Consider the following 25,590-nt stretch of genomic DNA (forward strand, 5'->3'; position numbering starts at 1 on the left):
AGTAGTCAAGACCAAGAAATACTAAAGGGATTGGTGTGAAATCCTGGACTGGATGCTCTGTTAAAAGTGGAGCGGAATCATAGAATGGATGCAGCACTTTTGTTTAAAAGTATCATTTGGAAAACCTGGTCGGATTTCGGAATGCAAACCGACAGCATTATTATGAGAGACGATTTAAAAAGTGGAGTTTAGAAATGCTCATGTGACAATCATCTGGGGGGGATTCCGAGGAGAAAACCGAAGACACTATCTTGGATTCTGAGCAGAGTGTGAATCTGACCACAATCAACTTGTGTGCTTAAAAGGGACTTATTATGTTAATGAGACCGTGTAGTTTAAGATGTACTTTGTAATTCATGGTAATCTTTAAATTTGTGTGTATTTGTTAAGTTAAGGGGGGAGTAAAGGAGTATTGTATTATAATTTATATCTAAATGTTTTTTCTTGTTGTTAAAACTAATTAGCGGTCTTGTGACTCTGTTCTTCCCCACTTTATTTAAAAAAGTGAAATGTAAGGGCTGGATGCTCCGCTGGCGGCAGCGCACCCACGCCTGTGGGTTTCCTGGTGGCAAGGGGTGGCCACAATGGGGAATTCCCATGGCAGGTGGCAGGAACAGCGAATCCCACTGCAGGCGAGGGCGTGCAGCACAGGAAAACACGACTGGCGGACTGGAGAATCCCTCCCAGTCTTTTGACCCGTATTCCATTCTCGGATCTTCCCATCCAGTTATAACATCAACTGGGATCGTAACAAATGAATAAAAAACGTCTAGTCAAATTTAAAGCTTTTTCTCAAGCCAGGAAGAAGGTAAGTGGGTAGCATTTGGTGGTATGTGGTTGTAGCGGGGGAATGAGTGGTGGTCGGTGGGGGGCGATGGTCAGGCCCTGGCCGGTTCAGGCCAACGCTGGGGGTGTGTGAGGGAGATGCCTTCAAGTTGGGCCTTGGCCAATTTAAATTGCATTTTCGAATGGTCCCCAATGCAGGGCAATCTTCCATTGGATATTTACATTTCCCAGGCAATTGCTGTGCAAACCTCACCTGGGAATCTCCGAAGGCCCCCACCCCTCAGATAATATGCCCTGGCCTTTGGAAGTTAAGGCCCAATGTTTTTTTCTCTCACTGCGATCAATTACTGCATAACTACTAGTGACTAATAATAGACACAGTGATGATCTCTATTTCATTACTGGAAAATACAATTAAAATAACTTTGGTGGTTCAGCAATTGAGAGAATTAAGTCTTGTTATACATACATTAACCTCATTACTATTAGTCATTGGTTGAATCATTCAATTCTCAAAGTTATTTTATCCATTGTTCAAAGTCTATCCTATCACATTTTCTTATTCTTCATTTAAAAATGATGCAGGTACTCTTGAGGAGGCCATTATTTACTGCCATGTAGTAGCTAGCCCCTTTAAGGGATATTCGCTGAGGGAGGAGTCATGTGGCCCACGAGTGCAAACAGTGACGGAATTGGGAATTCATTGGGACGTGTTGAGACTTATCCCGGCAGTTGGATGCTAAAGCTGTGTATGGAAAGACTGTTTTAAGCACTCTGTAAATAGTTTAATAAATTATTGTGTCTGCTAAGTTTATTGGTGGAGCCAACTCTTAAAGCTTCCCTCAAAGAAGGTGGTGGCGAGCTATCTTGAATGAGTGGCTGGTTAGGTTATTTCCGAGGGCAGTGAAGAGTTACCCACATTACCGTGGATCTGAGTGAGTCACTATAACCAGACTGAGAAAGGACAATAGATTATTCTTCCCTAAAGTATATTAGCTTTTTCAACAATATGATGTTTTTATGGTCACTATTATTGATTTATTTAATTGAATTTAAACTCCCTAGTTGCCATAATGGGATTTGGACTCATGTCTCTGGTTTATTCATTCAGGCCCCTGGATTACTAATCTAGTAACATAACCCTGATAACCATACTCTACATCATTCATTTTGGATTGTCAAAAGAAGACATTACCTGCTGCATTTGAGCTTTTCAAACTAATTTCACCGACTTCTCTTGGAAAAGTGAATGCTGAAGGGAATCTTCTGTTAATAACAGGAGCCTCCAATTTGTCCCTTGGGAGTGATGCTGGGGCTTTGTTCAGCATATCCTTTCCTTTGCCAGAATCTAAAATAGGTAGTCCACAAAATGTCCAGTCACTTTGGCTTGTCGCTGCTTTGTTGCTTGCGGACTCTGTCTCAGAAGTTGATGTTGTATTCCTATGATCTAAAGTGATGGTTGCGACTGGATTAACTGAAGTACTTATAATGATAGGTTTGAATTCATTTTCTGTTATCTTGGAAGAGCCATTCGCCTCTGGTATTTCAGCGTGTAAATCCATTTTACTAACTGCTGCTTGCTGAATTTCCACAGTAGCTTCAGAATCATTTGCACTGCCATTAGCTTTCTCCAAACTTTGAGAGTTTGGGCCTAAAACCGTACTATGGTCAACATTAGTAACGAGGTTTAGTGAATGGCTACTTGTCACACTTAAATAGTCATTGATTTGTGCCAAATTACCATGCAGTTTTTTCAGGTTTCCCAAAGGTTTGTCAATGGACACAGTTGCCTGCAAATCTTCAATTGCTTCACTGTCAGAAATGACAGTTTCCAGATCATGCGGTTCTTTCTGCTGATCATGAGTATTAAGATTCCTTGGTGCATTGCTACTTATTTCCTTTGTAATATATTCCTCATGTTCCATGGACCCCAGATCCCTTATTTCAACCAAAATGCCTGACTGGGGTTTAGTGTCGACATAAACACTACGGTTAATTTTACAGGCTGCAAATGGTGGAACACATTGATTACACTGGTCAGTGGGTAATTTTGTGGAACTGACATCTGATTTACTGCAGGATTTATGGAACTGACTGCATTCGACCATATTGCTGCTAGTACAGTTTCCTTCCATCAGAGTATTTGCTTGGCTGCGGTGTTCGTCCTGTTGTTGTAAACTGGATTTCTGCTCATTTTTATTTTCATGTGTTACTGGTTGAGACACAATGTCAGAAACATTTTGTTGCTGAGTTTGGTTAGTATCCTGTCTTACTTCATTTGCATTAACTTTCCTTGATAGAATCTCATCAGTGCCAGGGGTTGCTCTGGCTTCAGTCCTAGGTGGTTCATTTATAAAGACACCTTTGTCACACTGTGTGGTTTTAGTCTTATCATTCGTATCATAAACTGCTTCACTTTTTCCTCCATCAAATTTATGTGTGATGGAGTCTGTCTGCTGACCTACATCTGCGCTGCAGACACCTAATGCATCAGCACTGTCTGGGAGCATCTTTCCTCCTTTCACTGGGACTTCTGCCAAATAGAAAGAAGTGCACTGCGACTTGAGTTTTGCACTTGCAGACTCTGCATCATAGCAAGTGTTTCTTATTTCATCCTGCTGAATGTCACTGGGCTCTCCAAAATTAATGTTCACAGTTGATACACTGGTGTACTGTCCTTCATTCACAAACAGGGCCCCATTATCAGTTGCTTTTTCTGGCATTTCTGCAGCTGGCTTCGTAGTGTCTGGTGGCAATACATTACTGTTTGTAACTGTTATGATAAAAGGCAAGATTAACCTTGAAAGCAGATCTGCACATTTCAATATCTTCAGTTCCACCATTTATTCAATGCAGGTTTGTTTCAGTAAATAATGTTTAAACTAGTGGATCTCCTATAACTGTTTCAGGTAAGTCAGTGAGTACATTATTTTATAACAACAAAGCATATTATGTAGCACATTATGTATTAATATATAATTTTAATGTCCCATAGCAATGCAACAGATACCGAGCAATCAAACATAATTTTTTTTAAAAATCACATTAATCTCCGCTTCTTTCAAACTCTAATTGTTTCTAGACATGCCTATATCCTTTTTTTCTCTTCTGTGTAGCTCTTGTAGTACCTCAATTTTTTTATTTGCCTGTTTCTCATTTTCCATACACATCTCCGCACCCCTCCACCCACTACATACATCTCACAATCTTTCTCTTAACAAGTTTCTTTGCTCTCAATTTCTCAATGTTCTTAATTTCCATTTAACCCTGGCATTGGGCTGGTTCTGCATGGGAGTGTGCCTGGATTACATGGGTTTCCAGAGTTCATCGTATTTCCCCGAGTTCTAGGAAGTCACACACCTCTCGGGTAGCATATATCCTGCAAATTATTCACTCTCATGTTTGAGGATAGGGTTATCACTTACCATTATGTGGGGAAGTATCATACTGCAGCTAACAGTAAAAATTACACTAGCTTGTATATTGCTGGGAAAATTTACTTCCACCAATCCCCTGTGTTCTTCCACTCACCAATCCACCATGTTCTTCCAGCCAGAAATCCCCAGGTTCTTCCACAGCTAGCAATCCCTCGTGTTTTTTAAAAATTTGTTCATGGGATGTGGGCGTCCCTGGCCGGGCCTGCATTTGTTGCCCATCCCTGAGGGCATTTAAGAGTCAAACACATTGCAGTGGGTCTGGAGTCACGTGTAGTCCAGACCAGGTATGGACGGCAGATTTCCTTCCCTAAAGGACATTAGTTAACCAGATGGATTTTTACAATGATCAACAATGGTTTCATGATCGTCATTAGACTTTTAATTCCAGATTTTTAGTGAATTAAAATTCCACCATCTGCCCTGGTGGGATTTGAACCCGTGTCCCCAGAGCATTACCATCGGTCTCTGGATTACTAGTCTAGTGACAAAACCACTATGCTACTGCCTCCCCACAGCCAGCAATCCCCCATGTTCTTCCACAGCCAGCAATCCCCTCTGTTCTTCCACAGCCAGAAAACCCCATGTTCTTCCACAGCCAGAAAACACCCAGGCTCTTCCACAGCCAACAATCCCCCATGTTCTTCCACAGCCAGCAATCCCCAATGTTTTTCCACAGCCAGCAACTCCCATGTTCTTCCACAGCCAGCAATCCCTCATGTTCTTCCACAGCCAGCAGTCCCCCATGTTCCTCCACAGCCAGCAATCCCCCATGTTCATCCACAGCCAGCAAACCCCCATCTTCCACAGCCAGCAATCCCAGGCCGCCACAGACAGGACTCCCTTCACCAGCTCACCAGCAAAGTCACTGTGGTGTCTTAAATGTGGGCACTGTCTAGTATTCATGGTCTTCAGTGGTTCTGCACACTCTATCTCCAAATGTGTAGACACATTGTTTTCTTGACGAACAGGTGATCTAACTGTAGGATTCTCGACATTAAGTAATCCTTAATTGTTATCTTTATTCCCAATCAAACAACAAAAAAACCACATCAGCTCTCAATCCACTGTTAAATACAGTTGACCCTCAGGAATACCTGTTTTACAGAGATATTCTGTGAGAAAGAGAGATCCTCTAACACTACTGTAAAGAAAATATCTGAATCCTGTCAGAACCATGCAGAAAATCTGTCTGTATTTCTTCAAAAGCTGCTTCAGCTTCTTTCATCTCACCTTCTAATTACACTATTTTTAACTGCTTGGAAAGAATCTGCTAATCTAGCTACAGATGTACCTTTTAACTGAACTGAGGTGCTTGACTTCTGCTCACATCTCCATCTAAAACTCAACTAACAGTGCTTTCCTGCAAAATGCCCGATACCTTGGCTCATCCCAGTAATTATATCATTTTACCAAGCTGAAATCTAATTAACTCCACAAGGAATCCCCTTAATCCAAACAACATTCCATTAGCCCAAGCTTTTAACAATGCTTTAAGTGCACCCCTGCCTCCAAAACCTAGTTGTTTTACAAACTAGGATTTATTTTAAAAACATGACTTCAGCAGTCACATACACACTCAAACTATTAACCCTTACTGCACCAAATATCCATAATACAATATCTCTGATATTCGTCCATTCATCAAATCCCCAATGTTCTTTCAGTCACCAATCCTTCATGTTCTTCCAGTCAGCAACCCTCCGCCTTCTTTGAGTCAGCAATCCGACATCATCCTCCAGTCACCAATCCCCCATGTTCTCCCAGTCCCCAATTCCCCCATGTTCTTCCAGTCACCAATCCCCCATGTTCTCCCACATTCATCAATCCCCCTTGTTCTCCCAGTTACCAATCCCCCTTGTTCTTCCACAGTCACCAATCCAACATCTTCTTCCAGTCACCAATCCTTCTACACTGATACTAAATAAGATACTGCTTTCAGAAATAACAAAAAGTACAAACAGGATTATTTGAGAGGTTGTTGATGTTATTTCTATGTTTAAGATGTACCTGTATTGACTTCCGGGTGCGGCTATGCAGAGCTAGGTCGCATATTCGGCAGCTCCTGCTTGGAACAAACTTTTGGGCTCTTTTACAGGGCCCCCACGGCATTTGTTTGACATTTCCCGGTGTGGGAAGAAGGCTGCAATATTCCCCCGACAGTGTCCCCCAGGAAGGGTATGTCTCTGCGTTGCCAGACACGTCAGAAACAGTAAAAGATTTGGCTGCAACTGCAGGATAAACAGGGCCTCTTCCAGCATGCAGGCGGGGGAAGGGCAAGCTTAAAGCTGCAAGCTGACCTGAGGGCCTGTATCAAAGGTGAATTCTAGCAGCAGAGGGAACAACTGTGAAAAGACCTCATCAAGGCCACTGAAGGGACTTCCGGTTGCGGTGATGCCTAGCTAGCCGCACGCTTCGGCGGCTCCAGCTCCGACGGACCTTCGGGCTCTTTTAAGAGCCCCAACGGGGAATTTTTCGACGACGCAACCCGGTGTGGGGTGTGTGAGAAGGGAGTCCCCCCCAAACGAAGGAGGAAAAAACCGGCGGCGGCTGCAGCGCGAGGAATCGTCGACCAAAGGGTCAGAAAGAGAGAAGTACAAGATGGCGGCGGAGAAAGCGCAGGCGACATGGGGGCCTGAGCAGGATGAAATTGTGAGAAGGTGCGTGGAGCTGCTGAAGAAGGAGGTGCTGACCCCGTTGCTACAGGCAATTGAGGGGCTCAAGGAGACATTAAAGACCCAGGAGACAGAGCTCCGCGTGGTGGAGCAGAAGGTGACAGATATTGAGGACGAGATCCTGGGCCTGGCGGTTAAGACACAGACGCACGAGGCACTTCATAAAAAGTGTACTGAAAGGATCGAAGCCCTAGAAAATGGAGCGCGAAGGAAGAACCTTCGGATACTGGGTCTCCCTGAGGGTGTGGAAGGAGTGGACTGTGGAGCGTACGCAAGTACGATGCTGAGCTCACTGATGGGTGCTGAGGCCCCTACGGGCCCCTTGGAGGTGGAGTGGGCAAATCGGATTCCGGCGAGAAGACCAAAAGCGGGAGAACCACCCAGGGCGATAATCGTGCGATTTTACTGTCTTAAGGATAGAGAAGAGGTCCTGAGATGGGCTAAAAAGGTGCGGAGTAGCAGATGGGAGAATGCAGTGGTACGGGTATACCAGGATTGGAGTGCGGAGGTGGCGAGAAGGAGGGCGAGCTTCAACCGAGCCAAAGAGGTGTTGCATAAAAGGAAGGTGAAGTTCGGGATGCTGCAGCCGGCAAGGCTATGGGTCACGTATCAGGAGAGACACCATTATTTCGAGACGGCGGAGGAAGCATGGACCTTCATCAAAGAAGAGAAATTGGATCGGAACTGAGGGACTGATGCTGCAGGAAATGTTATTGTTAATGTTATGGTTGAAGTTAATTGAGAAGTAAATTGGGAAGGGGGGAGACATTGGGGAAATGTGGGCGCCGGTGAGGGGGGAAAGACGGGACATAGTTGGAGAATGGGGAAGGGGAGGGGGAAGGGAAAGGGAACTGCGCCATGAGGCGGGTCAGGTAAAGGGATGTTCCCGCGCCAGAAAGAATAAGGCGGGAAGACAGGCGCAAGGCGGATGGGAGTTCCCCACACGGGGGGGGGGGGGGGGGGTCGAGGAGTGAGCAGGAGTAGCCGGGGTCAGTTGAAGTCAGCTGACTTACGGAAGTAATATGGGGGGAGCAATCATGCTAGAAAGAGATCTAGCGGGGAGGGGGGGAGGGAGGGGGAGGGGGTGGGGGGACAACTGGGTTGCTGCTGCGGAAATCCAAAAGGAAATGGCTAAAGACTGGGTGGGCGGGGATGGTGTATGACGCTGGGAGAGCGAGCGGGAGCGCGGAGGCGGGATAATGGACTGGCCTAGAGAAGGTAATGGCTAGTCGACACGGGAGGGGGGCAGGTAGCCCCCTAGTAAGGCTGATCACGTGGAACGTGAGAGGCCTGAACGGACCGATAAAAAGGGCCCGAGTGCTCGCGCATTTGAAAGGACTAAGGGCAGACGTGGTTATGCTCCAAGAGACGCACCTAAAGGTGGCGGACCAAGTTAGGCTAAGGAAAGGATGGGTGGGACAGGTGTTCCACTCAGGACTGGACGCAAAGAATAGAGGGGTGGCCATTTTGGTGGGGAAACAAACAAAAGAACAAAGAACAAAGAAATGTACAGCACAGGAACAGGCCCTTCGGCCCTCCAAGCCCGTGCCGACCATACTGCCCGACTAAACTACGATCTTCTACACTTCCTGGGTCCGTATCCTTCTATTCCCATCCTATTCATATATTTGTCAAGATGCCCCTTAAATGTCCCTATCGTCCCTGCCTCCACTACCTCCTCCGGTAGTGAGTTCCAGGCACCCACTACCCTCTGCGTAAAAAACTTGCCTCGTACATCTACTCTAAACTTTGCCCCTCTCACCTTAAACCTATGCCCCCTAGTAATTGACCCCTCTACCCTGGGGAAAAGCCTCTGACTATCCACTCTGTCTATGCCCCTCACAATTTTGTATACCTCTATCAGGTCGCCCCTCAACCTCCTTCGTTCCAGTGAGAACAAACCGAGTTTATTCAATCGCTCCTCATAGCTTATGCCCTCCATACCAGGCAACATTCTGGTAAATCTCTTCTGCACCCTCTCTAAAGCCTCCACATCCTTCTGGTAGTGTGGCGACCAGAATTGAACACTATACTCCAAGTGTGGCCTAACTAAGGTTCTATACAGCTGCAACATGACTTGCCAATTCTTATACTCAATGCCCCGGCCAATGAAGGCAAGCATGCCGTATGCCTTCTTGACTACCTTCTCCACCTGTGTAGCCCCTTTCAGTGATCTGTGGACCTGTACTCCTAGATCTCTTTGACTTTCAATACTCTTGAGGGTTCTACCATTCACTGTATATTCCCTACCTGCATTAGCCCTTCCAAAATGCATTACCTCACATTTGTCCAGGTTAAACTCCATCTGCCATCTCTCCGCCCAAGTCTCCAGACAATCTAAATCCTGCTGTATCCTCAGACAGTCCTCATCGCTATCCGCAATTCCACCAACCTTTGTGTCGTCTGCAAACTTACTAATCAGACCAGTTACATTTTCCTCCAAATCATTTATATATACTACAAAGAGCAAAGGTCCCAGCACTGATCCCTGTGGAACACCACTGGTCACAGCCCTCCAATTAGAAAAGCATCCCTCCATTGCTACCCTCTGCCTTCTATGGCCTAGCCAGTTCTGTATCCACCTTGCCAGTTCACCCCTGATCCCGTGTGACTTCACCTTTTGTACTAGTCTACCATGAGGGACCTTGTCAAAGGCCTTACTGAAGTCCATATAGACAACATCTACTGCCCTACCTGCATCAATCATCTTAGTGACCTCCTCGAAAAACTCTATCAAGTTAGTGAGACACGACCTCCCCTTCACAAAACCGTGCTGCCTCTCACTAATACGTCCATTTGCTTCCAAATGGGAGTAGATCCTGTCTCGAAGAATTCTCTCCAGTAATTTCCCTACCACTGAAGTAAGGCTCACCGGCCTGTAGTTCCCGGGATTATCCCTGCCACCCTTCTTAAACAGAGGAACAACATTGGCTATTCTCCAGTCCTCCGGGACATCCCCTGAAGACAGCGAGGATCCAAAGATTTCTGTCAAGGCCTCAGCAATTTCCTCTCCAGCCTCCTTCAGTATTCTGGGGTAGATCCCATCAGGCCCTGGGGACTTATCTACCTTAATATTTTTTAAGACACCCAACACCTCGTCTTTTTGGATCACAATGTGACCCAGGCTATCTACACCCCCTTCTCCAGACTCAACATCTACCAATTCCTTCTCTTTGGTGAATACTGATGCAAAGTATTCATTTAGTACCTGGCCCATTTCCTCTGGCTCCACACATAGATTCCCTTGCCTATCCTTCAGTGGGCCAACCCTTTCCCTGGCTACCCTCTTGCTTTTTATGTAAGTGTAAAAAGCCTTGGGATTTTCCTTAACCCTATTTGCCAATGACTTTTCATGACCCCTTCTAGCCCTCCTGACTCCTTGCTTAAGTTCCTTCCTACTTTCCTTATATGCCACACAGGCTTCGTCTGTTCCCAGCCTTTTAGCCCTGACAAATGCCTCCTTTTTCTTTTTGACGAGGCCTACAATATCACTCGTCATCCAAGGTTCCCGAAAATTGCCGTATTTATCTTTCTTCCTCACAGGAACATGCCTGTCCTGTATTCCTTTCAACTGACACTTGAAAGCCTCCCACATGTCAGATGTCAGATGTTGATTTGCCCTCAAACATCCGCCCCCAATCTATGTTCTTCAGTTCCCGCCTAATATTGTTATATATTGTTAATAAACGGGTAGCATTTGAAGCAAAGAACATCGTAGCAGATAGCGGGGGTAGATATGTAATGGTGAGTGGCAGGCTGGAGGGAATGGAGGTCGTGTTGGTTAATGTGTATGCCCCAAACTGGGACGATGCGGGATTTATGAGACGGATGCTGGGGCGTATACCGGACCTGGAGGTAGGAAACTTGATTTTAGGAGGGGACTTTAATACGGTGCTGGACCCGGGGCTAGATAGATCCAGCTCAAGGACCGGAAGAAGGCCGGCAGCGGCCAAGGTACTTAAGGGGTTTATGGACCAAATGGGGGGAGTGGATCCATGGCGATTTCTTAGGCCTAGGGCTAGGGAGTTTTCCTTCTTCTCCCATGTCCATAAAGTGTACTCCCGGATAGATTTTTTTGTTTTGGGAAGGTCGTTGATCTCTAGGGTGGAAGAAGCTGAGTACTCAGCCATAGCGGTTTCGGATCATGCCCCACATTGGGTGGACCTGGAATTAGGAGAGGAAAGGGAGCAGAGAACACTCTGGCGATTAGATGTGGGACTGATGGCGGATGAGGGAGTGTGTGCAAGAGTGCGGGGGTGTATTGAGAGATACCTGGAGGTCAATGACGACGGCGAGGTCCCTGTGGGAGTGGTATGGGAAGCACTAAAAGCGGTGGTCAGAGGAGAGCTGATCTCCATTGGGGCCCACAAAAGGAAAACAGAGGCCAAGGAAAGGGAAAGATTACTGGGGGAGATTTTAAGGGTGGATAGGGAATTTGCAGAGACCCCGGAGGAGGAATTGTACAGGGAGAGGAGGCGACTCCAGACGGAATTTGACCTTCTGACCACCAGAAAGGCGGAGGTACTGTGGAGGAAGGCACAGGGGAGGAGGTATGAATATGGGGAAAAGGCTAGTCGCCTGTTGGCTCATCAATTGCGAAAGAGGGCAGCAGCGAGGGAGATAGGAGGAATTAGAGACGAAATGGGAGACACGGTGCGAAGGGCAGGAAAGATAAATGAGGTGTTCAAGACCTTCTATGAGGAACTGTATAGGTCTCAACCCCCAGAGGGAGAGGAGGGGATGCGGCAGTTCCTGGACCAATTGAGGTTCCCGAAAGTGGAGGAGCGGGGGGTGGTAGGCCTGGGGGCACCGATTGGGGTGGACGAGGTTATTAAGGGACTGGGAAGCATGCAAGCAGGGAAGGCCCCAGGACCAGACGGGTTCCCGGTGGAGTATTACAGAAAATATGTGGACTTGTTTGCCCCGTTGATGGCGAGGACGTTCAATGAGGCCAGGAAAGGGGGGACTCTACCCCCGACGATGTCGGAGGCGACGATATCGTTAATTTTGAAGAGGGATAAAGATCCGTTGCAGTGCGGGTCCTATAGACCCATTTCATTATTGAACGTGGACGCCAAATTGTTGGCAAAGGTACTGGCATTGAGGATAGAGGACTGTGTCCCGGGGGTGGTGCACGAAGACCAGACAGGGTTCGTAAAAGGGAGACAACTGAATGTTAACGTGCGACGACTATTAGGGGTGATAATGATGCCCCCAGTGGAGGGGGAGGCAGAGATAGTGGCGGCAATGGACGCAGAGAAGGCATTTGATAGGGTGGAGTGGGAGTATTTATGGGAAGTGTTAAGGAGGTTTGGGTTTGGGAACGGGTTTATTAGCTGGGTTAGACTTCTTTATGGGGCTCCAACGGCAAGCGTAGTTACAGGTCGACATAGATCGGAGTATTTCCGACTATATAGGGGAACAAGACAGGGATGCCCGCTGTCTCCATTGTTGTTCGCGTTGGCAATTGAACCTCTGGCCATGGCGTTGAGAGACTCCAGGAAATGGAGAGGGGTGATTAGAGGGGGAGAAGAACACCGAGTCTCGTTATACGCGGATGACCTATTGTTATACGTGTCGGACCCAGCGGGGGGGATGATAGAGGTTATGCGAATTTTGAGGGGGTTCGGGGATTTCTCGGGGTATAGGCTAAACATGGGGACGAGTGAATTATTTGTGATACATCCAGGGGACCAGAGTAGAGAGATAGAAGGCTTGCCTCTAAGGAAAGTGGAAAGAAACTTCCGATACCTGGGGATTCAGATCGCTAGGAGCTGGGGAACCTTGCACAGACTTAATCTGACACGGTTGGTAGAACAAATGGAGGAGGACTTCAAGAGGTGGGACATGCAGCCTCTATCGCTGGTGGGCAGGGTGCAAGCAATTAAGATGATGGTCCTCCCGAGGTTCTTATTTGTATTTCAATGTCTCCCTATACTAATCACCAAGACCTTTTTTAATAAAATAGACAGGAGCATCACGAGCTTCGTGTGGGCAGGGAAAGTTCCGAGAGTAAGGAGGGGGTTCCTTCAGCATAGTAGGGACAGAGGAGGATTGGCACTACCGAACTTGGGCGATTACTATTGGGCTGCCAATGTGGCAATGATACGTAAATGGATGATGGAGGGTGAGGGAGCGGCATGGAAAAGACTGGAGAGAAAGTCCTGTAAAGGGACGAGTTTAGAGGCGCTGGTGACGGCGCCGCTACCGATCTCACCTAAAAAGTTTACCACGAACCCGGTGGTGGCGGCAACATTGAATATCTGGGGACAGTGGAGGCGACAGAGAGGGGTGCGGGGAGCCCTGGTGGGGTCCCCAATCAGGAACAACCATAGGTTCGCCCCAGGAAGAATGGATGGAGGATTTCAGAGCTGGTACCAGTTGGGAATTAGGAGGGTGGGAGATGTATTTATAGATGGGACTTTTGCGAGCTTGGGAGCATTGGAGGAAAAGTATAAGTTGCCCCGGGGAAATTTCTTGAGATATATGCAGGTGAGGGCGTTTACTAGACAACAGGTGAGGGAATTTCCGCTGCTCCCGACACAGGGGATTCAGGACAGGGTGCTTTCAGGGGTGTGGGTCGGAGAGGGCAAGGTGTCAGAGATTTACCGAGAGATGAGGGAAGAGGGGGAGGAGTCGGTGGGCGAACTAAAAGGAAAGTGGGAAGAAGAACTAGGGGAGGAGATAGAGGAGGGTATGTGGGCTGATGCCCTAAGCAGGGTAAATTCCTCTTCCTCATGCGCCAGGCTTAGCCTGATTCAATTTAAGGTGCTACATAGAGCACACATAACGGGGGCAAGATTGAGCAGGTTCTTTGGAGTGGAGGACAAATGTGGGAGGTGTGGCGGGAGCCCGGCAAACCACGCACATATGTTTTGGGCGTGTCCGGCACTGGAAGGGTATTGGAAGGGAGTGACGGGAGTGATTTCGCGGGTGGTGAAGGCCCGGGTCAAACCAGGCTGGGGGTTAGCTCTATTTGGAGTTGCAGAAGAGCCGGGAGTGCGGGAGGCGAAAGAGGCCGACGTTGTGGCCTTTGCGTCCCTAGTAGCCCGGTGCAGGATCCTACTCATGTGGAAGGAGGCGAAACCCCCCGGACTGGAGGCCTGGGTAAACGATATGGCGGGGTTCATTAAACTGGAGCAGATAAAGTTTGCCCTGAGAGGATCGGCTCAAGGGTTCACCAGGCGGTGGCAGCCATTTCTTGAATACCTAGGGGAACGTTAGAGGGAAGGCAGATGACCAGCAGCAGCAACCCAGGGGGAAGGGGGGGGGAGGGGGGAGGGGGGTGGTTTAGTTTAGTTTAGGTCAAAGATAAAGGGGTTTTGTTACTTGTGTATTGTTAAAAATTTCTGTATTATTGTTGCGTTTGCTTTGTAAGAGGGGAAAAATTGTTGTTTGGGAAAAAAGTTTCAATAAAACATATTTAAAAAAAAAAGATGTACCTGTATTATCTGCATTGACCATTTCACCCTCACTGTCATTGCTGATCTCTTGATTTTTGAATTCTCGCTTAATGAACTCATCTTTTATTTCCTCTTCTATGGTGTTGTGCATTCCTGTTTCCTGCACTTTATTGTCAGTAACCATTAAGGCCTCTTTCACACAGGTCTGTTGTCCTGGTGGTCTCTGTGCTGTATGCTGTTCAAAATGCTCTAAATTATTCTAGTAGGGAAACAGTAGTGAACAACCAGCTTTTAACACTAGATTATACTTACATGAAACAAAAACTTCAGTGTTGCCAATTTATTATCTAACTTAAAATTACTATTTCTATTATTACATATATCATCACTTCATCTTGTAATCTATTTGTACTTTGCTTGATGTCAGTCTTGACTCAGTAGTTAGCCGTCTTGCCTTGGAGTCAGAAGATTGTGGGTTTATAAATAAAGAACAAACTTGCATTTCTATGGTGGGTTTTATGACCCATAACGCTTTAGTTTATAGGAAACACAGCAGCTGATTTTTGTACTTTTGAGATTCCACAAACATTAATGCGCTAAATCTATTTTGGTGATGTTGATTGATGGATGAATATTAGCCTTAACATAAGATAGAGGGGCTGGTTTATCTCAGTGGGATAGACAGCTGGTTTGTGATGCAGAACAAGGCCAGCAGCGCTGGTTCAATTCCTGTACCAGCTGAGAATTCTGAATGTTTCCCTCTGTGTACCCGAACAGGCGCTTGAATGTGGCGACTCGGGGCTTTTCACAGTAACTTCATTGCAGTGTGAATGTAAGCCTACTTGTGACAATATAGATTATTTTTTTAAAAGATGGAATTTTCCCATCAGGACTAAGTCCCATGGCTGGGGAAGAGATGTGGAATGTTACCGTCCGCGTAGGCTGCAGAGAAATCATGCTGTATCATGCTCAATCCCCGCCCACCAGGTATTGGTACTCCTCAGTGCACTCCTCAGAATCGCAAGGGAAGCAAGGGATTAGTAGAGCTCACACCAAATCAACGACACATGCATCGGTGTCATTAGTGCCCTATCTGGCACATCGTCCCTCTCAGAGTAAAAGCCTCACCAGTGACACTATCAGCTGGCCCACCCCTGAGGATCACAAGCTGTTTCCAAGTTGTGCCTGTCCACTGTGCCTCTGATACCATCCATCCAGTCCCCTGGTCAGGAAACGTGACCAACTCCCTGTCAAAAGCTCTGTGTAGAACTCCGGCTCCACATCACACAGCAACTAAGGTCAGAACAACCATACACATCCGTCGCTCACTCCCATCTGTAGGACCTGCCTGCACACCCATCTCTTAGTATAAAGCCGCATGCCTGCAAAATATGAACATCTTCACCATGCAACCAATTTCCACCGTTCTCACGGGAGAGCACAAGGCTCACCCAGTGAGGAGACCCACAGTAGACCCCACTGGGGAATCAGGACAGGGTTCACAGAGCCTATCGCTAACATTGGTGGCACAGCTACCGGCACTCCAGTTAGAAGGAACAGGTGGTGAGGATAGAGGCTCCCCACATCACAGACCGGATGCCAGCCACTGATGGGGAGAGGGATGCAGTGTGGATGACATCATTTCGAAGGAGCCGGGGGAGGAAGGGGGGGTCCATGTTGAGGGTGGTGCAAGCTGGACAACTCAGGATGCCCATGTAACGTGGTAGCATTGGATGGTCAAGGGAATACTCAACTTGCTGACATTCTCTGTTTCTCCCCACTCCACTCGCAAATACATGGAATTCAGACTACGGCCAGTGATGCTAGCTATCGGGACTCCCGGTGACAGTGATTTGCTGAACGGACACACGAAACGTGGCTCTCCTCCTGAAAACTTGGAATTAGGCACTTTAAGCTCAAAATAGCCCACTAAAATCGGGAAATCACCCTCTTCCAACTTCCAGGACTAGATATGCCAAGCAGCAGCAGCTCCAGGGACCGAAAGGATGGGAAAGACAGCAAAAGCCTGGAGAGCTGAATTGAGGAGACAGCAAGCACATGGGGCGACGAGGCCCAGGCCACGCCTGACCGAGAAGGACCACCAGGCCGCGCACAGAGCTCCCCCTCCCCGACGAACGGATGGAGGGAGTTCCTTACAATGGAACTCCAGGAGCTCAAGGAGGCCATCAAAGCAGAGATGAGGGCAACGGTCAAGGTGGCGATGACAGAGGCGCTGATCACCCTGCAGACAGCCCTGGAAAAGGCAGAGGGGCGGCTAGAGGCCCAGGGCGCAACCATAAGAGAGTTGGAGAAGGCCTCAACTGATCAAAGTGACCGGATTGCCACATTGAAAACTGAGATGGCAAGGTTAATGGTGGCACAAGGGACTCTAAAGGGAAAGGTCGAGCATCAGGAGAACTGATCGCGGCACCAGAACCTAAGCATAGTCGGCCTACCAGAGGGAACCAATGGCAGGAATCCCGCGAAATATGTGGCCCAAATGCTGGGTAACCTGGTGAGGAGAGACAGCTTCCCCTAGCCGCCTGAAGTAGACAGAGCCCACAGGTCACTCTGACCAAAGCCCAAGGCCAGGAAACAACCAAGGGCCATAATCGAAAACCTAGAAGATACCAGGACCGGGAAAGAATTCTGAACTGGGCCAGACAGACATGGTTCTGCAACTGGGAGGGATACACGATTAGGATATACCAGGACATTGGGGCAGACCTGGCCAAGCGGCAGGTGGAATTCAACAGAGCCAAGGCAGCCCTTTATAAGAATAGTGTTAAAGAATAGAGGCTGTTCCCGTAACAGCCTCCCCAAACAGGCGCCGGAATGTGGCGACTAGGGGCTTTTCACAGTAACTTCATTTGAAGCCTACTTGTGACAATAAGCGATTTTCATTTCATTTCATTTCAAATTTGGAATGCTGCACTCAGCCAAGCTCTGCGTCACCTTCCAGGGCAGAGAACATTACTTCACCGTACCAGTGGATGGGGATAAATTTGTCCATGAACACGGACTAGAAAGACAACAGCAGAACCAGTGTTGAACCAGACATCCTGGTGGATTGAGATATTGAGAAATTGTTTGCGCGGGACTGCACGCCTCATTCTGAATGTCGCAGTTAAAGCTCAGAAAGGAAGGGCCGAGAGCAGCAGGGCACAGGAGGGGATCAGGAGGAGGAACATACACGCAGATGGCAAAGGGGAGATTTAGACCGACCCCAGGAAAGGGGTGGGCACGACACTAGCGGGTAAGCTAGTGCCATAAAGTACAAGTGAGAGGGGGGGCAGGGCACATCTCCCGCCGGGGAGAGGGTGCCTGCCGACAGGGGGCGGGCACTGCAAACAGGGGGGTATCAAGGGAGTAAATGGGATGGGAACACTAGTGGGGACAAGGGGAGGGGAAGGGGGAGGGAAGCAGACTCAGCAGAGAACAAAGGGACAAGGGGGGAAAGGGCTCTAGCCCGGCTACAACAGATCATACATGGCAGCAAGGAGCAAAAGGTACAGCAAACAGCCACTGGGTGCATCCCCAAACAAAGGGAAACCCCAGAGTGCAGGGGCTCGCCCACATGGCGTACACATAGTTGGTGGCCATTTTTGGGTGGCCCCTCGACAAAGGGAAACCCTGGAGTGCAGGATCCTGGCCTCATGCTGTCCCATGCATGCGTGTTCCCTCAGCCGGAGGCAGCAGTGCACAGGCCCGGGCCCAGCGGGGCAGACCACCTCCTCAGTATGTCAGCGTGCTTTCTCAGGAGCAGGGTTTTTTAAAAATCGATTTGTCTTCCCGCCAGAAGCAGCAGCAGGACAAGTCACACACCCGTATACTGATGTCACGTACTCTGGGCGCGAATTACTCCGTTTTGTAGCTGCCAACAAGCAAGCGACAGGACTGCATGAAGAACTGAAGGTGGATCGTTTTGGACTAAGGAAGAGAGGGCAAGAGCCACAAACAGGTCAGGATCTCACAACTGAATTTGCTGGAGAGAGCTTCGCAGGAGAGCCCAAGACAGAACAAAGCAGTGTTAGTGTGAGCTCCAGGACCTCTGATGAACAACCCAGAAATGTAACATTGAATGACGAAGTAAGATTGTGAGGACCAAACAGGCTCACCTGTTGTATTAAAGGTAAGTTAAAATGGTGGCTCACAAAGTTCGGGTGGCGTGGTTCACGAAGGTCGGCCAGAGTGGTTTGCGAAGGTCGGCCGGAATGGGTCCAGAAGGTCAGCCGGTTCATAAAAATGGGTCCCCTGAAAATAAATGTGAAAAACATGGGTGTACAGGACTCACAAACTAACAGATAAAACTCCAACTCAGGAACAGATGAGGGCAGTGGACCCATGGAGGTTCACACACCCAGGGACAAGAAACTCTCCTTCTTCTCCCAGGTACACAGGGTCTACACCAGGGTCGACTTCTTTGTAGTAGGAAAATTGGTGCTTCCAGGGGTAGTAGGAGCAGAATACTCCGCGATTGTAATCTCTGACCATGCTCCATAATACACAGATGTGAGGTTGGAGATGGGCCGAGCCCAGCCATGTCCCCCCCACTTCACCCATGGAGGTTGGCTACGGCCCTACTTGCCGATAAGGCTTTTTGCAAAACGATATACAGGCCATTGATGGTACATTGTCAATAATCAGAAAGGGGAGGTCTCACCCTCCACGTTCTGGGAGGCGCTGAAGGCTGTGATCAGAAGAGAGATGATTGCACACAGAGAAAGGAAGGGGAGAGTGGCTAGATGACAACTGGTTGACTCCATATTGGAGGTGAACCGGCGGTACTCCGCAGCCACGACTGTAGAGCTTCTGGTGCAGAGGAAAAAACTATAAATGGACTTTGACCTGCTCTCCACGAGGAAAGCAGTGCACCAATTCCGCCAGACACAGGGGACCTTCTACGAACACAAAGACAAAGCTAGTTGCCGGCAGGTTCACCAGCTGAAAAAGCAGGCAGCCACAAAGTAAATAGCACAGGTAGAGACAACAATGGCAGGCTGGTAGCCAAACTGGAAAAGGTCTACAAGGCATTTGAGGCTTTCTTCCGGGGTCCGGGGGCTGTACACCTCCAAGCCCCCTGAAGGGGACACGGGGATGAAGCAGTTCCTCGACGGACTGGACATGCCAGTTGTGGGAGAAAAGAAGAGGCGGGGCCTGGAAGCACCATCAGGACTGGGGGAAGCCATGGAGAGTATCAACTCCATGTAGGCGGGGAAGGCGCTGGGGCCAGATGGATCCCTGGAGGACTTCTACAAACAATCTGCGACAGACTCGCTGGTAAGGGGTACCTGCCACCAACACTGGTGCAAGCCTCAATATCACAAAACCTAAGAAAGACAAAGAAAGACCCAACTGAATGCAGATCCTACAGACCCATCTCGTTGCTGAATGTAGACACGTAAATCATGGCAAAAACCCTGGCTAGGCGCCTAGACAGCTGCATGCCAGAGGTGGTCGCGGTGGACCAGACAGGTTTTGTCAAGGGCAGGCAGCTAACATCAAACATCAGGCACCTGCTGAACGTGATAGTGACCACATCCAGGGAGAAAACACCAGAAGTGATCATCTCCGTGGACACAGAAAAGGCCTTCGACCCAATGGAAGTACCTCATAGAGGTACTGGGACATTTTGGGCTTGGATCAGGGTTCACCGCCTGGATGAAGCTACTGTAGCACTCCCATGGCGAGCGTATGGACTAACACCACCAGCTCTAAATACGTCCAGCTGCACAGAGGCACGAGGCAGGGATGCCCGCTGTCCTCGCTGCTGTTCACCCTGGCACTTGAGCCACTGATGATCGCCCTCAGATCGGCAAAAGGCTGGAGATGTTTGCAGAGAAGTGGACAGAGAGTATAGAGTCTCACTCTTTGCAGATGACCTGCTCCTCTACATCTCAAACCCCAAGCCAGTATGGAAGGGATCATGAAGCTCTTAAAGGAATTTGGAGGTTTCTCAGGCTACAAACGCAACCTGAGCAAACCTTCCCAGTAACCCGCAAGGGAGAGGGACAGAGCTGGAGGGATTATCGTTCTAAGTCCAAAACAAATTCCGTTACCTGGGACACGACTGGACACAGATCCACAAATGGAACCTGACAAGTCCTGTGGAGGAAGTAAAGGAGAACCTGCAGAGGTGGGACACACTCCCACTCTCGCTGACAAGGAAAAGTGCAGACGATCAAAATGAAAGTACTGCCCAGGATTCTTTTCTTGCTCAGATCCTTACCGATTTACATCCCCAAGGCCTTTTTCAACGCGGTAAACTAATCATGACGTTTGTGTGTGTGTGGTTTGGGGGGGGAGGGGGGGGAAGAGGGCGGGGAGAGAGAACCCGAGGATTCAAGAAAAGGGTCCGACAACGGAAAAGAAGCATGGGAGGCCTGGCCCTCCCGAACCTACAATTCTACCATTGGCCGGCCACGGCAGAAAGAGTGAGGGGCCAGGTGAAGGAACCAGGAGTGGAATGGGTGAGGATGGAGGAGAGTTCCTGCATAGTGACATCCCTCCGAGCCCGAGTCACAACAACATTCCCATCCCCTCCAACCAGACACTCAAGAAGCCCAGTGGCAGTAGCCACGCTTCGAAAGTGGTATCAAATGAGGCAGCACTTCGGCCTGACCAAAATGTTCACCATGGCCCCCATCTGTAACAACCACAGGTTGGCGCCAAAGGGAACAAATTAAGGTATATACAGGTCAAAAAATTCCTCCGGATGCCAAGTCACTCGCTAGCTGAGGAACTGTTGGATGTGGGCAACTTAGGGAAAAGGAACTATGTGGAGCTGTACAGACAACTGTTGGAGGAGGTACGCTCCCACCCTTGGCAAGACAAGAGAAAAATGGAAGGAAAAACTAGGCATAGAAGCGGGGGGGGGGGGGGGTAGATGGGGCGTGGAAGAGGCTAGAGCAAATTCCACCTCCACATGCGCAGAGCTGAGCCTAATGCAAGTAAAGGTGGTGCACAGAGCGCACCTAACCAGAACCCGAATGGATAGGTTCTTCTCGGAGATGGAAGGTAAATGCGAATGGTGCCAGGGAGGCCCGACGATCCAAACCCACACATTCTGGGCTTGGCCCTGACTTGTTGGGTTCTGAACAACCTTAGTTGAGGCAATGCCCAAGGTTGTGGGGTGAGGGTGGAGACATGCCAAAAAGTGAGAGTCTTCGGGGTTTTAGATCAGCCAGAACTCTTTATGGGGAGAGGGGCCAAAACTCTAGCCTTTGCCTCCCTAATCGCCCGCCTAAGAATCCTGCTCGGCTGGCGATCGGCACACCACCCAAAGTTGCAGACTGGCTGTCCGACCTTGGAATTCCTCCAACCGGAGAAGATAGAATTTGCCATCCGTGGGTCGGAAGAGGGCTTCCACAGGACATGGAAACTGTTCACCAACTTGTTCCAAGACCATTGCGTAGCCAACAACCAGTAGAGCAGGGGGGGAAGGGTGAAGGGGGGTGGGGGAGGCGCAGATGAGCCACGAAACACAAAGGAAAAGGGGAGGGAAAAGGGAGAGGCAAAACCCCTTTAAAAAGACTATAGGACACAGGTGGCACAGCTGCAGAGGATGGTCCGAGGACAAGCAGGAATAACAGAGACAACATCAGCACACTGGGCAATACATACTAGAGCCAATATTGGGAGTCCAACGAAGGCATAATGACCCCACAGCTACGGGGGCGGGGGGGAGACAGACATGTAAATATTTATAATGCTCCTTGTTTGATTATGTGTTTTTTTCTCTTTCTTTCTGTTTTGTATGTTTCTTCTAGTTTTTTTGTTGGCCTATTGCACACTTGTAGATATTAATTTCTCTTTAGTTGCTTGGCTCAACAATATGTGCGGTGATGAACTCTGTAAACATAAAAGTACGAATTGGGATGTGTAACATTATAATGTGAAAACCAATAAAACCATTTTTAAAAAAAGTAATGCTAGCTATCTGGCTGGCCACTGCTGCCATCACGGATGCACGATAGCACGAGCACCAGGGCCAGCTCTGCACGAGAGGAGCCTGCCCCAGAATAGCGGGGCAAGCCGGTGAGGCTGAAATGCTGGTCGTCCACAAGAATGAGGAGGAGGTGAGAAGGCGGTGCAGCATCAGACCACATGTATACCGTCGCCGTTTGTCCTTTGAGGAGCTGCCGGACTGCATGTGCAGCCGACGGCTCCAACTCACCAGGGAAACCATGCGCCACTTGTGCCAGATAATGGCACACCCCTCCCACTTCACCATCCAATTCTCCCAACTTCAACACCTACCTTTCTCATCCAGAATCCACCTTCCCAAACCTCTCAGCCCCACCCTCTCCCTCAGCCCTTCCCTTCCCCTAAGCCTTCCACTCCTTCCCACTGCCGCACCTCCCCTTCGCCCCTCCGAGGGTCAAACCAGCATCACAGGGTGATCTGCCTGAGTTGGCAGGATCAGCAGGTCTTGTCTGCAGGATGGAGAATAATAACCACTCACTGTGAGATGACCTCTGGTGTTTGACAAAGTCTGACTCCTGTTTTTAATATAACATACCATTGTCCACCTGTATGATTCCTGCGTGTGTGCTGGCAATTCCTTCTCACGAGCCCAAATAATTTGAAAGAGGGGGGACAGCTTTACATGAGGTGGCAAACAATTAGGGCTCACTTACTGTGGATGCAGTTATACAAGGCGGGCTCACACTTTTGCTCCCATGCCCTGTCACTTCTTGGTGAGGGTGTAAGAATGTGGGACGTTCATGTGTCATGGGCACCCTGCCACCCCAGCCCTTCCTTCGCACCCATGAGACAAAGGTTAGAGGCAATCGGAGTGGTGGTGCAAAAGTGTTTAATGGTAATTGTTTACAACATGTATGTCCATCCCCATTACTATCTACTCTCTACTACACCCATGCCAATGTGAATGTCATCTACATTTCTTATCTTTCACAGCCTATCGCTTCTTCTATGTGTTTCCCCAGACAGCACAGCAGGAGAAGAGGCAGCCTGCTGCTTGTCTTGCCCTCTGCCCTGTGATGCCCTTAGTATTTGTTCTCTGGAGGGCCTAGGCTAGATGGGCACGGCTGACTTTCAGGTGTCACAGGTGATGACAGTCACCCTGTTCTGCCTGCTGTCCAGGCGATTTGGTAGTGTCAGGTGGGGGGGGGGGGGGGGGGGGGGGTGGATTCAGAAGGGCTGAGGTGGGTCTCATCACTTCCACCTCCTATGGGGTGCCCACTAGCCCCAGGCTACTCCATGGGATGGAGGGAAGGCCAGAGTGAGCTCCGGGGGTGTCACTGTCACCTGGTGCTGCAAGGCTGCCTTGTCTGAACCATGGTATCGATGCCCTAAGCCATGGAGCACTGAGACTGGGTTAGGTCCCTCACCGAGTGAGCCATGTCCCTCATAGCCTCCGTCATGTTCCTCTGTGACTGGCTAAGGTCAGTCAGTGCCCAACCAATGGTCTCATACCCTCAGCCATGACCTTTTGAGAAAGGGGCAAGCCTGGAGCACCGTAGCAATGTCCATTGGCGCCCGGGGAATATTCGCCTATAACTGGGCTCTCCTGTCCTGTGCCTCAGCTATGGACAGCACAGTGTGCCCCAAGCCTGGGATTTCCTGACACATGGCTCTGATGTCTTGCCCCAGGCAGTCCACCATGACCGCCATCCTTTTAGTGTTGGCCTGGGTGTCATGCATTGCCAGCACCGTCTCCTGTGCCTGAAGGTGAGTGGACTCCTCCAGCTGTACTTGCGAGCGTCAGAATGTTGCTCACACCCTCATCTGTAAATTCTGGCTCCGCTTCTGCATCTGCACCAGTGATGGGATCATTTTTTCCAGAGCGCAACATCTGTCTGGGCGACAGCTGTTCCCTGGGATCAAGCAGCCCCCGACCACTTTTTACAGCCGAATGCACTTAGTTGCTTTTGATGTGCTGAGGACCTGTCGATCAAAGCAAGAGTGTTTATAAACATTGTGGTCAGCATCAAAGCAGTGTAATGGAGATGCATTCAAATGTGAAGGGAATGATAGATAAGTAATCCACCAAGTATTTATCACTCTTTGAATATCACTAAAAGAGATTACCTGGTCATCATCTCATTGCTGTGGTCGGACCTTGCCGCAAATTGGCTGCCGAGTTCCCTACATTGTAACTGCTCTTTCGGTAGTCAGTGCAAACTCAATAGGCTGAATGCCCTCCTTCTGCACTATAGGGATTTTATGGAACTGACTGCAACTGAAAAAGTACTTCATTGACTGTAAAGCCTTTGAAATATCTTGTGGTCATGAGAAAAATTGGCCAGTGACGTACCTCAAGAATGCCAGACATCTCTGTCAACTCCCTCACAAACACGCATTTGAGCACTTTTTCATTAAAATAAATTAATAATAACCATCGATTCAATCCCTTTGCTCAAACAAATCAGAATACCTTATGTAATAAACTGCGTCTTTGAGCAATCTAAACTTGAGGAGCTTGTACATTTCCAACTTGTAATGAACCTTGGAGAAGCTAAAGAGGGTAAAAAAATTAGTGATGCTTTTAATGAGGAACTGTGTATACAAGCGTTGAGACTGATTAGTAACCCAATCTATTTTATGGGCAGCAATATCCAAGTTAATAATAGGACCAAGGATTAAAGGTGAGGGCGGTGCCGGGTCCAGAGGTAGCGATCCCAGGGGGTGAGAGAGTCCGATGTTCTGGCCTTTGCCTCCCTGGTGGCCCGGAGACGGATCCTACTAGGAGGGAGGGACTCAGAACCCCGGAAGTCGGGGATATGGGTTAGCGACATGGCGGGGTTTCTCAGAATCGAGAAAATCAAGTTCGCCTTGAGGGGACTGGTGCAGGGGTTTGCCCGGGGTGGCAGCCGTTCCATCGACTTCTTCGAGAAAAATTAAGCTGTCAGCAGGGGGCGGGAGGAGGAAGGGAGGCATGGGGGGGTTAAGTAAGGTTAGGAAAGTCAGTGGAAAGGGGGGCTGGGGAAGGAGGTCCTGTTTGTGTAAGACATGTTGGCTGGGGTTTGTTATTGGGTGGGTGTGTTATTTATCTTGTTCTGTTCCTTTTGACACCTGGTGGTTAAAATTGTTAAAATTATAAGTGCCCTAATAAAATATTTCCCCCAAAAAAATAATAGGAGCAAGGCACTGACAGACATGAAGCGTTTTTAACCAGGGTTGCTGTTGTGTCTCCCCTCATGACAGCTACTCAAGAGCAGTGTCCATCAGTGTGGCCCTTCATCCATGTTAATTCAGGCACAAGTGACATAGCATGACGATATCATAGGGATGCACAATGGATAGGCCTGATTGGCTCTTTTTCGAGCC

At 48.7% G+C, this 25,590-nt stretch overlaps 1 protein-coding gene across 1 annotated transcript; it reads right to left on the minus strand.

The window, feature by feature from the left end:
- Nucleotides 1-1,964: 1,964 nt before the first annotated feature.
- LOC140430280 (uncharacterized) lies at nucleotides 1,965-14,502 on the minus strand. Its single transcript, XM_072517701.1, has 2 exons — nucleotides 14,338-14,502; nucleotides 1,965-3,559 (listed from the first exon to the last, which is right to left on the minus strand). Exons 1-2 carry the CDS (start codon nucleotides 14,480-14,482, stop codon nucleotides 1,965-1,967), a joined length of 1,740 nt encoding a protein of 579 aa, XP_072373802.1. The 5' UTR covers nucleotides 14,483-14,502.
- Between the last annotated feature and the right edge of the window lie 11,088 nt (nucleotides 14,503-25,590).

Source organism: Scyliorhinus torazame, chromosome 10 (genome assembly GCF_047496885.1).
Source record: "Scyliorhinus torazame isolate Kashiwa2021f chromosome 10, sScyTor2.1, whole genome shotgun sequence".
NCBI classification, from domain to species: domain Eukaryota; kingdom Metazoa; phylum Chordata; class Chondrichthyes; order Carcharhiniformes; family Scyliorhinidae; genus Scyliorhinus; species Scyliorhinus torazame.

Coding starts and splice junctions, on each gene's coding strand:
- LOC140430280 (XM_072517701.1), bottom strand. CDS start 14,482: ATGGTTACTGACAATAAAGTGCAGGAAACAGGAATGCACAACACCATA. Junction 3,560..14,337: donor GGTCAATGCAGATAATACAG/GTACATCTTTTT, acceptor TTATCATAACAG/TTACAAACAGTAATGTATTG.